The sequence below is a fragment of the Lonchura striata genome, chromosome 9 (genome assembly GCF_046129695.1).
Source record: "Lonchura striata isolate bLonStr1 chromosome 9, bLonStr1.mat, whole genome shotgun sequence".
Classification (NCBI taxonomy): Eukaryota; Metazoa; Chordata; class Aves; order Passeriformes; family Estrildidae; genus Lonchura; species Lonchura striata.
In genome coordinates, this window is record NC_134611.1 from 22487051 (window position 1) to 22500040 (window position 12990).

General features: G+C 41.0%; 1 protein-coding gene across 1 annotated transcript in view; it reads right to left on the bottom strand.

Moving 5' to 3' along the window:
• PLPPR5 (phospholipid phosphatase related 5) overlaps positions 1-12607 on the bottom strand; it is a 43864-nt gene extending 31257 nt beyond the window's left edge. Inside the window, exon 1 of the mRNA XM_021525397.2 lies at positions 12282-12607. Within this exon, the coding sequence (XP_021381072.1) occupies positions 12282-12512 (231 nt within the window). The 5' untranslated portion in view covers positions 12513-12607. The remainder of the gene's footprint in view (positions 1-12281) is intronic.
• Positions 12608-12990: the final 383 nt, after the last annotated feature.

Below are 12990 nucleotides of genomic sequence, written 5' to 3' on the forward strand. Positions count from 1 at the left end.
CAGTAAAATTACTGAGTAACAAACCCTGATAGTATTAATTCACACTTCTAGTGCCTCTGAGATCCAGGAAACAAGTGACCAAACAGAAACTTTCAAGCAGAGAAAAAGCAGAGACCTTGCACTGACACTTGAGTAACACAGTCAAAGAGAATGACTCTACAGAAGTTAACTTTTCAAGCTTCACTGACCAGGCAAACTCATGATGTTATTCCCAGAACAGTCACTAGAGATGCTGGTCAGAGAGAAAGGATCCAAAAGAAGAGAGGTCAGAAGCTCCTCTAGCCTTACCCCGAACAACTAGCAAGTTCAGATACAAAACAATGGGTGACCAGTCCCCCTGCATCTCCTCCTCAGAACTGAAAGCTGTCATTTCAGAGTGTGCAATTATTTCTCCTTAGGAAAGTTATTATAATAAATTAAGATACTGAAGTGATATTTATTAGAAACAGACTCTTAATGATGTCATACAAGTGGGGTAGAGACTTGTTTATGAGCTTTAATAATGACTTATCCCTGCTCTTAACAATGCAATGGGAATGAATTAGCCAGCAAGTTTTTCCCAAAACATTGCATAGCAGTAGCATATCCCGTTTATCTTTATTTGATAAGTACACAAGTAGAAAGACTTTCAATAATGATACTGTATATTCTGTAGATCAAGTATGGTGGATTTTCTTTATGGTGGGTTTCTCTATGGTGGGTTTTCTGCAAATATGATTTGCACCACTTTTGTCACTCTTTCAACTCTGCTACACAACGTCTATTTTACTGCTCCTGCCACAAATCCAGATGGCTGCAGATGTGCAGCTGGCAACACTATGTTGTCTGACCCTGTTTAGAAGTTTACACAATGCAGTGCTTGAATTAAGAGGAAGTCCCAAGTGCCCTCATTGGCACAGCAGCCAACAAGCTGAAACAGGAGTAGCAAGAGTGGGAAATTTCAGCAAAAATTTCCTAGTACAGGAAATGCCTACAAGACAGAGGGGAGATTGTATACTTTGCTGTGAAGACAGCAGAGCATAAAAACAGCTCTTTAAGGCATGCAATGGTATTCTCAAAACTAATTGCAAAGTCTATTGGCTGAAGTAAACCCAGTTACTCTTCTTCAATATGTGACTGTATCTCTTTCCACTCATGAAATAGTGCATAATGGTTTACCCTAACAAGGATCATTTCCTTTGCACAGATCTCTAAAATAACAGTAAATATGCTACTGGCTTTATCAAATATCTTGAAAAAAACTCAAGTGGTGAGAGAAGTGTTCTAAGGATGAATGAGTCTATTTAAAATTTTTAGATCTTGTGAAGCTCCGACACTGACTGTCTTTAAAGCAGACTTTATAATAGCTGGGTTTTGGTCTTCTCTGTGAAGACAATAAAGGATATTATATAAAATACAAACTTTTATATAAATGCACAAACCCTTTTTTAGCCAGGTTTGGATGCAATCTCATTATTGGAGCAATTTAAATTACTACAAAGAGAAGTTCAAAGTGTGCTGCAATGAATGGTGCTTGCACACATATCACATAAATTGTGATAACAATTTAAGTATTCTGGTGTAAATGAATAAATTCTTTGAGGCATTATATTTTTGCCATTGTTATTCAAGATTAAAAGTACATGTGAACTAAACTATGGATACAATCAACCATGTAAACATGACTTTTTTTCTGGCAACACATTGTGCATACACACTTGCATATGTAAACATACTTAGTTTTTTAAAGAAATAGTCTCTACTCTATTATTTCCATCTACTCCTAATCACACAACAATCACTATCAATTCAGAAACAAAAGAAATACCAAGTAAAGCTGCAGTACCAACTAACTAAAATGAATGTAGTTCCAGAAAAAGATTCTATCAGCACCAAACTCATTCACACACAGCACTCAACCTCAGGAAACCCTTGTGATTCAAATAGCACAGGATTAAACTCTATCAATACCAAGACAATTCATTAAGAATACCAAGATAACAAATTTACAATCTAGCTCTGGTATAACTGATTGTGCACAGATCTCCTAGTGCTTTACAGAGAAGCCTAATTTCACAACTACCATTTGACAGCTGGACATCAATAGCTATGTGTCCATCCTGCTTGAGTGGTCAGATCCCTTTACCAAGCGAAAGCCTGACAGAGCTCACAGCCCAGCTCTGTACATTCATTCTGCCAGCTGCAGATGCCCCAAACCACTCACATGGCCCAAGGTCAGTCTGCCTACAAATCTCATCTGCCTTTGCTAAATGCCTGGAAAGAGTCCCTGTGACTGACTGAAGCCCTGACTTCGGTCAAGCGTGAGCACTTGGCAAAGGGGCCCATGCTAGCAGCTGGAATGTCCCCACACCATCCACATGGAACACACTTATGGCCCACAGCCTAATGCAGCCCAAGCTCCCCAGTGCTCCCCTGGGCCTGTCAGATGCTCAGACTCACATCTGTGCACTTGGAATGCATGATGGCAGTAGCCTCAGGACCGGCCTCATGGCAGAGCCTTGAGGGCCAAGGACACTCCTCACAGGAACAGGAAAAGCAGGAACTGAGCAGTGAAGAGGCTCTGGCCATCTGGCTCAATCTGTGCAAGTATGATCAAAGTACTGTTAATATATGCCAAAGCTTGGGTATGTCCACGCATCGTTCTGCACAGAGCTGAACTCCTGCACAGACCTGAACTTGGTAGGTCAGGCTCAGCCATGAGCCATCACACCCTGGAGGTTCCTTTTCTCAGCAGAGCCCTGTCATGGACAGCCTGTGCACACACTCTCTAAAACCCAAAAAACCAACACATCCTGAGCCAAGTCCTGATTAAAGCAGGTCAAGCTCAAATACTTCACCTCATGCTCCCTACGGGCTGCAAGTTCATGTTGTTGGTTATCACAACTCAGCTGGCCTGTGATTATGAAATCTTTAAGTAGAATTAATTCAGTCAAGTCAGAGCCCTAAACTGCTACAGACAGGTCACAGAAATCCCTATTATTACCCAAAATAACTATACTGGGAAGCTGAGTTCCACTTACTGATTCTTATATTTAGCACTTATAAAGAGCTAAACTATACATTGATCAAAGAAATTCCCAAAATATTACTCAAAATTTGAATGATAAAAAATAAAATGTATGACTGATGCTTTTTACAGACAGCATGAAACCTACCAACCTAAAACAACAGGTGTTTCAATATGCTGTATAGAGAAAGAAAAAAATAAAATCTGAATAGCAGAATATTGTTAGGCTGACTTCTGTTCTTGGTAGCTGCTTTTTTCTTAATAATTATTTAGAAAACTAAGAACTCCAAATGCCTTCATACATACTCTTTAACCTGACATGGATGAGAGGCAAGAAGAAATAACAGCAGACAAAGAAAATATTTTTAAAACATAGCTATACTACATTTATAATTTATAATATGCATATTAGCAAGTGCATATGGTTAATGAAATTTTCATATAAATATACAATGTATAATAATTAGACAATTAATATTTATAATACATTTACACAATACACACAGAATTATAGATAATATGTTATCCAGACTGGCAACCAGAAGTGGAATCCACAACCCCGGTTTTCATACTGTAAAACCAGGAAGGTTTTCATGGTGCCTCATACCCCAGGAAGTGGCATCCAGAATTAAAAGTCAGTTTTGAATCGGTACTGAACAATTTTTTAAACTAATAGATTCTAAAAAGCCTTAATACATACAGTCATTTTTCTACTGCAACTAGCATTTTACATTAAAAATAAATATATTCTCATCCACAGGCAAATAGAAACACTCTTAGCAAAGGCAGTTTGCCCATCAGAGATAGCAAGTGCTAGAACTGCTTTCCTAGTCACTGTCCAATACCATGGTCACTGTACTATGTGCAAACACAAAGGACTTTGTTTTCAAAAGACATTCCTCCTTAAAGCAGTCTCATGTACAACCTTTTGAGTGCCAGAGATATGGTATACCCACTTCAGCTGGACTTTCTAGTTGCAATCTGTGAGGTAACCACATCTCTGCTAAATAAATAACCATGTATGATGAAAGCTGGGCCATCATGCACTTTGGTGTATCTGAGAGATGCTGCAAGAGCATATAAAGCTTTTTAAACATCACTCTGCTTTTAAGGCTGAAAAACACAGCTAAAGCTACTTACAATCCTACTTTGGCTGCCATTTATTATATATCATATGGACACCCATCTCCTCAATCCTGCATGATGTACAATGAGCAAGAATTGTTTAGCTGAAAAACTGATTATTACTTCAAGCCTACTATTTTAGATTATAAACAATGATACAAACTCCTTAATCACTCAGGATTAGTTGGATTAACAATTTCTCACTTAAACATAAGTGCATCGTTTGTAGGACAAGCAGGCATTCAGCTGTTGCAAACAGAACCCTGCCTGCCTTGTTCACATCTGCTTGCCACTTTACTTCCAGAGAGCCCATCAAAGGATGAAGCATATGGCCTCGATATTGTTAGTGTTTGTAAATCACATGCATACTAAGCACAGCAGAAATACATTCAAGTGGAAGTACAAACATAACTTCTGCAGGCACCGTTCATGTAAGGCATCACAGCACAACAGGAAGACAGACAGATAAAGAAGAATTCCCAAGAAAGCACACAGTAGTTCTGAATTTTTAATTGTTTCTCCAGGTTATAGCTCTGTTGGATTAGTGGTTTAATGCTGAGATAAAACCAGCATCAGACTATCAAATCATGTATTTGTCTTGCTATGTGTCCCAACAGGCCAATACTGGCATCTGGTACACAAAGTTACTGCAGACCTAACAGCACGATTTATTTTTTTATTCTTAACTAGAGCTGAAAAGCAATTATCCATTCACAAAGGAAGAGCATGAAGTAAACTGTCCCTTAGCTTTAATCTCCTGCATTCCAGGCAAGGTCAATCCTCCTCCCCAAAAAAGTAGCTTCCTGAAGTCCCCAGCATTTGCATATAAAAAAAAAAAATAAACAACAAAACAAACAAAAACAAAGGCAGCAGGTTTTATATCTTTCCCACAAACACGTGGGAATGGAAGAAACCTATCAAGAAAAGAAGTTACAGCTGTGCACACGAGTTGAAACAGAGCTATGACAACAGGTACCAAATGAGCCTGCAAGAACAATGTGATCCCAGACTAAAAAGTATTCTGGCAATTCCTTATTCATGTTAAGTTTTAACAGCTGAAAAATGTGCTAGCAAGAGAAAGGCACATAAAGCTAAAAAGCTTTAGCTTTTTGATATATAACTTATTTCAATAATCCTGGAAGTATTTTCTTTGATTAGCTAACTAGTTTCTCAAAACCATTTCTATTTGATTTCAGAGGCTGCCTAGTCTACCCAATTCATACAAGTCAGGATGTAAGACTTTAATTTTCTGTTGTTTTATCACTGTCTTATCAAAAACAGTATCATGAGAGGTTCAGATATCATAATAAAAGTTCACTGTTCCCAGAAAAAGAGCACTAGGATAGAATGCATACCTTGCTGGGTAATTCCTTAGATTTCTCGGTAAGTAGTACATAAAACTGAAAACTTGAATACCTTGCTACATACCCTTGGGATTTTTTTGCTCTGTAACACAGCTGCTGGCAACTGCTCATCCTTGCATTATTTATCAAGCTTCCTTGATTCTTCTCTAGAAGAAATGACAAAACACTTTAATTTCCTTCAGGATGCACAGAGGTCACTTCTTCTTCAAGTAGCAGACCAGGAGAAAAGTCTGTTCAATTCTTAGGATCATAGGATGGCCTCAGTTGGAAGGGACCCTTAAAGATCATCTGGTTCTCAGTCCTTCAACCAGGTTTCTCAAAGCCCCATCCAACCTGGCCTTGAACAATTTTAGGGATGGGAAAACCACAGTTTTCCTGGGCAACCTGTTCCAGTGTCACAACACCCTCATAGTGAAGAATTTCCTCCTAACATCTATTCTAAATCCACACCCTTTCAGTTTAAACCCTTGTCCTTATCACTATGAGCCCTCACAAAAACTCCCTCTCCAGCTTTCCTGTAGGAAACAAGAACACCTTGATGTAGTGGAAGGTGTTTTAAGGTCCTTCCAAAGCCTTCTCTTCTCCAAGCTGAACAACCTCAGGTCTCTCATCCTGTGTCCACAGGAGACATGCTCCAGCCCCTTGATCTCCTTTGTGATCCTTCTCTGGACTCACTCCAGCAGGTCCATGGTTTTCTTGCCTCTGCATCCCCACAGCTGGATGCAGTACTCCAGTGGATTCTCACAAAGTCTCTGTGCTTTAGTTTTTTTCCAATACTGTCAATGTGTCCATAACTTGGTACTAGCCATGAAGTAGAAAAATTATCACCCTAAAGTAGATTGAAGGAATACTTGTGAAGGTAGTGGCTTTTTCTGATTAAGGTGAGGAATGAAGAAACAGCTTAGGCATGAGGCACAGCAAAGTCACAGAAATATTTTCAGAACTTTAATACTAGATTATGCTTTTCCTCACCTTATAACAGACAATTGAGTATTTTAATGTCCCAGATATCACAATCTAATCCAGAACCCCTTTCCATGTATGGCACTAAGTTACACACTAGTAGAATAGTTTCAGTGAACTAGAGGTTAACTAAAAGCTTCTCTGCCAGGAGAGTTTTGAGAACTCAGCCTGATAAAATCTGATCAGTCCCTGATGCCACAGTACATAGAATCACAGATGTCAGAAGGAAAATAGGTACTAGCAGGTCCAGAAAGGAAGACTGAGATGGGAGGTGTCCAGTCACATCACCTAGATCTGTGTGCTGGAATCAAGTGTTCCATCTCCTTCAGCTCTCTGCATATTCTTCAATTGCTCTTGAGCTGCTCAGACCTGGAGCTATTAAGACAGCAAACACAGTGAAGAAGAAAGCAGACCTAGGAAAACTGTGCAGATACTTCAAAAGGTAGCTTCTTTTTCTCAATTTTCACAGAATGATCTTCTTTTTTCCCAAGTATGAGGGTACAGTAAATTTGATACAAGAGCAATTATATTGAATCTTTCACTTTATAGTCTTTCTTTTGCCAGGATTCAAAATTTCCTCCTCAAAGGAAAAAGTTACTGACTAAAGCTAAGCTCAAGGCTTATGAATGTCTGGTTTTTGACATCCATTCCTTGTTTGGGATATGCCTAATCTAGAGATTCCTCCAGTCCACTAAAAAAAGAAAAGAGATAATACAATACTTCATCTCTAAATGGCAAATATTTTTTTCAGTTATGACATTAAATGTATTAACCTAAAACAAATTAGTCTTTAACTGGTTTTCAGAGAAAATACAAATATGCTAGGAACTCACCTAAGCAAATAGAAATGTACATTTTATAGATAAGTACTATAAACATATATTTTTTACTTGGAAATAAAAACAAACACCATTTGCATAATCAAACTGTTTACATATGTTAATGAAAATGTATCAGTATTTCCTCTTGGCTTTTATATGGCAGTCAGCATACATCTTAGGTCCAATACATCACATTTTATACCTTTTATTGTTTAAACAGTTTTGATATTTTAAATCATCCATATTAGCATGCGGAATCACTAAAGGAATCCTTGATTGTACTTCAAAGTATTTTAAAGAGGTCAAAATTATTAATATCTACCAGAAAGAAACAATGTAGAACTATCATTCTATAGATTTTGAAAACATGAGACACTAGCCTCACTGTTCTAGAAAAGATTTCTACTGGAAGCTAAAGGATTAGACTGACGTGTATTTCCCAAGCTACATCTGTCATAACAAGTTTAAAAAAGCAACCAGCCCACTGAGCAAGAACTGGCACTCTGGGAAATGGCTTAAATAGCACTGAGCCCTCAACTGGCAGCTCTATGCTTATTACATATTTGAGTAGACTCAAATCAAGAACCTATTTCCTGTCACCTTCACATTTGACTTTAAGATTAAAAAAAACCAAAAAAAAAAAAAAAAAAAAATAAACCATGTATTGAGAATTCCTCAGTATATCAGAGATGTCAGGGTATTAGTGCTATGGACAGTAAAAAGATGGGAGCACAGAGCCATTGGTACTCTTCCAAATCTGAGTCACAAAGACAAAGGGGAAAAAGGGGCACCACCTCTGCCCAGGTCTCAGTCTTCCCTCACAGAATACCACACTTAGGACTTTTCCACTCTTCTTATTGCAATTTCCACCTCATCCACATTTTTTAAAATATTTTACTGCTTGTCCAAATGCTCCTTATGCAAACTTATCTACTCATTCAAGTAATTACCTGTGCCTAAAAGTATAACCTAGGAGACCTTCGACAAATAAAAGTCTAACACTGGAACAGACCATATATTTTATTATATGTTAAGCTGCAATTGTTTTCAGGACTTTTTTAAAAACAGACTAAACAAAAGCAAGTGTTTGAGCCCTCAAAATTCTCCAGTAGAAGAACTCATGAAGTACAGATTTGGCAGATAAGAAACAGTGCCTACACCCGTTAGACTAATCCAGAGAAAACCAACATGATAATGTATCTTCATTTCATGGAACATACATAAAAGCTAGGAAACCAGATGGAAAAAAAAAAAAAAAACCAAAAAAACCCCAACAAAACAGCTCTTCTCATCCTACAACAAAATTGCTGGATTCCTCTACAAGTTTCCCTACAGCTGCTGCAATACCTGTGACTCATAGAATGGTTTGGGTCGGAGGGGCTCCTAAAGCTCCTCTAGCTCCAGCCCACCCACCATGGGCAGGCACACCTTCCACAGGCCAGGCTGCTCAAGCCCAGGGACCAGGCTGCCACATCTTCTCCAGGCAACTCTGCAGGGGCTTCAAGCAGAGACATCGTAGCAGACAATAAATTTGTTACAGCCAAAGGGAATAGCACAATTTGACTCCTTACTAGATCCTACACAACCTATGAGATATTTAGAATGCAATAGTTCATCTGGGAGAGACCTACAATAATCATCTAGTCCAGCTGCCCACCAAATCACAGTTGAACAAATATTTGGTAAATACATGGTAATTACTTGACCAAAGATTGTAGACATACAAACCCAGTAAGTCTCAAGTACAGAGTACAAAACTTCTTTCCTTCAGTCTGTTTCCCTTTCCCATATGAGAGCACTTGATTCAAAGATAATTTTTTTTTAAAAATACCATTATAACAAACAACAACAACAAAAAGAAAATCCTCAATAAGAACAAAAAACTAAATCAAACAAAAACAAACAAACAAAAAAGAAACACATACACACAAAATCCCAAACAAGCCAAAACCCCATTAAAAGGTCAAGCATTGCAGTAGATCAAACAGTGTCTGCTTCTGCACTGGGAGTGCACTTCTCAGATCACACTTGTGAGCACCTGTGCCTTGCCAGCCAGCTGCATCTGTCCCTGGATGGCACGGGGCAGATGGGCTGAGGAAGCAGATTGACTCAGGAACGAAAGCCTGGCAGCAATGCTGCACCAGGGCTGCAGGAATGTATGAGCAGGAAGCAGCATTTTAAAGACTAACCAGAAAATGTCAGGATGAACACAACACTCACAGTACATCCCTGTCAGATGACACAGGTTGTTATTTAGGTGTCAGCACATGCCTGTGGCTGCCCTGTGAGCAGACACTCAGCCCAACCCAATGGCCTGATGTGGCACAGGGGTTTTGGATGAGCAGCCACGGGACAGCCTCACAGCAGCCAGAGACCTGCTGCTGATGAGGTGCTCATCAAGAAAGGTCCTGCTACTGGTACTTTACTTTTTTAGTTTTCTACTAGGAGGCATGCAGAAAGGTCAATCATTAGAAAAACCTTTTTTTATGAGTGACTTCTTTCAAGCTCAATGCAACGGAGTCATTAATTGAGTCACATTAAGATAACCTAGCTTATCTTGAAGTACTCTATGGTTCCAATTTAATAAGTCCAATCACTCAAAAAAACCTCAGTTGATGTGAACACCAAAGTAAATATTCTGTTGCTCTATGTCAAAACTCCAGAAAAAGCATTAATCCCATTCACCAAACAAGCAGGGAACAAAAAGGATTTTTTAAAAAACCCTCATAAATTATAGTATTTAAAATCCTGTGTTCAAGGACAATACTCATTGTGGGGAAAAAATGTGAAACTGCATTCACAGAAATCTATTTCCCTCACTAGTCTACATTTGCATGTAGACTTTACAGACCAAAATAGGTCTATGTTACATGATTCATTCTTATATTTCATCTACAGAAACAAGATTACACAGAACATGTATGTCCAAAATATCATAGACAAGAAATAAATGAAATAGAAGAGAACCTAATCTCTGAAATCTACTACAGCTGAAAACATAGAAGTTCTTTTGGTGAAGAAATCTTACTTTCACCACTCCATTCAATGAAAAGAACAAGCAAAGGTAATGTACATGTTCTGCACAACTGAGTAAGTGCCATCCCAAGTAAACACAAAGTACAAGAGGATTGCTCAAGGCAAATCAGAACAAAACTCTGCAAAATCTGAAAAATCCATCTATTTAATAAAGTTAAATTATTAGACTTAATGCTGTTGAATTAATGAGACTCCCAGGAGCTGAATATTTTGTTTAATAAAATGAAATAAAAATACTTTTTTAAAAAAGTGAAACACAGGCATCTACAATGTGGTTTTTCATGCCCTGACATTCCAAAGTATGTCATCTGCCCAAAAGACTAGTGACTGGGAGATGAAACACAGTTAAGTATCATTAAATTCTATTATTATCTTTTTAGCAAGGCTAATTACAAGACTGCCAACCCAAAATGTCATGGAGATTGCTCTGACGTAACCATCTAGCATCCAGGAAATGAATGGAAACTACCAATCCATCTTGCTGACACATACTAGGAAAAAGAGATGCTCAACATGAATATCTGACATAATCTTTATAAATTCCTGAGACAAAAAAAAAAAAAAAAATTAAAAGCAAAGCAAACATCACATGCCAACATCAGAGAAAGAGCAGCAAAAAAAACCAAAAAACCCAAACAAAAATTCCCTTTTAGAATCACAACAGTATTAGGGTTTCAAAAGAATAAACAGTGGTCAAGTGTGGTCAATAAAGTGATCAAGTAACTGACGTTCAAATCAAAGGAACCAAACAAAGCCAAAATGCTACATAACTGGTTTTGCCAAATGAAGAGGTTGAATTCCTTAGGAGAAAAAAAAAAATTAAAAAGAGAACCAAGTTTCAATACTAAGGCTGATCCTGACCATAAGGTTTTATATTTGATACCATCTGAGATCTCATGATGCTACAAAAGCAAAATTGTGCCTGGGATTACCATAGCCATACCCTGATGAGGCTTTTTCTACTTCTATTTTGTTACATTTTCCTGAAAATGAATTATTGTGATAAAAAAATAAGTGCTATCTTAAAAGGCCTCTTCTTATTGCATTCTTTTATTATTCTAATGCTTACAGTTGATTAAAATCAACTCTTTACAAGGGCTTTCTGTATGTGTAACTGTGCATGCACCTGGTAAATCCATATATAATCCATCCCCAATAGTCAAACGTTCCCCTCTAGGTCTTTCCTCCTCAGTGTGGTGAGGGATCACTGAATGATGCTGATGCCCTCCTTATCTGACAACACAAAGAGTATCTTCAACAGCTTGAAAGGAATCTCACTGCTTTTCTAAAAAGCTTTCTCTTAGCTGTTTTCTAAAAAAAGAGATCCCCATAGAAAATCGATTAAATAAATCACTTTTTAGACACACCTGTTTAAAACTGATTGACAGAAGATCATGTTCAATTAGAGACACAGGTTTCGTTTGCACACACATCAGTAACTGTGACATATAGAGACAACTAAACCAAGTAAAACTGCTCCCTGCTCCTTGCACGTACCAGTTGACTTTTAGAAAACAAAACTGATAAGAGGGATTTTCTAATTAGTACCGGATGACACATCAGTAAGTGGGTGCTAAAACCGGCCTTTCCTCAGGTTGCCCATCTATGTGCAAGCGACGCGCGTTTCGAAAAGGGCAATTTTTTACCAAAAGGAGTCGCACGGGGCTGGAAATACAGGCACCGGCAGTTACATAAACCGGAGCTAAAAATAAACTTGAGAGGCGCGGTGGGCACGGTGGGGCAGGGGCTGGGGCCGGCAGCGCTGCCCGCCGGGCCCCGGGGCCGGGCCGCGGTCCCGGGAGCGCGGAGGGTCCCCGCCCGCCGGGACCGGCGGCACTGCCCCGGCCGGGACCCGCGGCACTGCTCCGGCCGGGACCCGCGGCACTGCTCCGGCCGGGACCCGCGGCACTGCCCCGGCCCGGCCCGGCCCGGCACCGGAGTGCGGGCACGGCGGCTCCTGCTTACCACCAGCACGGGCACGCCTGCGGTCAGCGAGTAGAGGAGCACCGGCGGCACGGCGCTGCGGTCCTCCGGGCCCGGGTAGGGCTTTCGGTACGCGCCCTCGTAGCAGAAGAAGCCTTGCACGTTGACGGTGAAGGTGTCCGTGTACTCGAAGTAATAAGCCAGCATCACGGTCCCTGCCATGATCACCATCTGGAAGTAAAGCATGCTGGTGAGCGGAGAGGGCACTCGCATGTACGTGGGCTCCGGCGGCCGCGGCAGCCCCTCTCCCCGGCGGCGCGCTCCGCCCGCTCCCCGGCGGCATCCACCGCGGGCGGGGGCGGCTCAGCGGCGCCCGGGAGCGCGGTCAGCCCGGCGGGGAGCGCGGCCAGGGCAGGGCAGAAGAGCGGGGCAGGGCAGCGCGGGCCCGGCCCGCCGCTCCGGCAGCGGCTCCAGAGCGGGCACCGGCTCGAGCGGCGGGCGGGCGGAGCGTGGCGGCGGCAGCGGCGGCCCCGCCTCGCCCCGCCCCGGGAGCAGCGGCCGCGCCGGACCGGCGGGGAAGGGAATTGCTCGACCCCCGGACGGCTCCCGCGGCCGGGATTAGTCAAGGAACCCTCCACGCTCTCTCCCCCGCCTCCTGCGGGGCGGGAGCCACCGCGGGCCCCTCTCCGACGCACACACCTGTACGACGGTGCACGGCGCCGGGGAGCTCCGCAGGTGCCCCTGTCCGTCC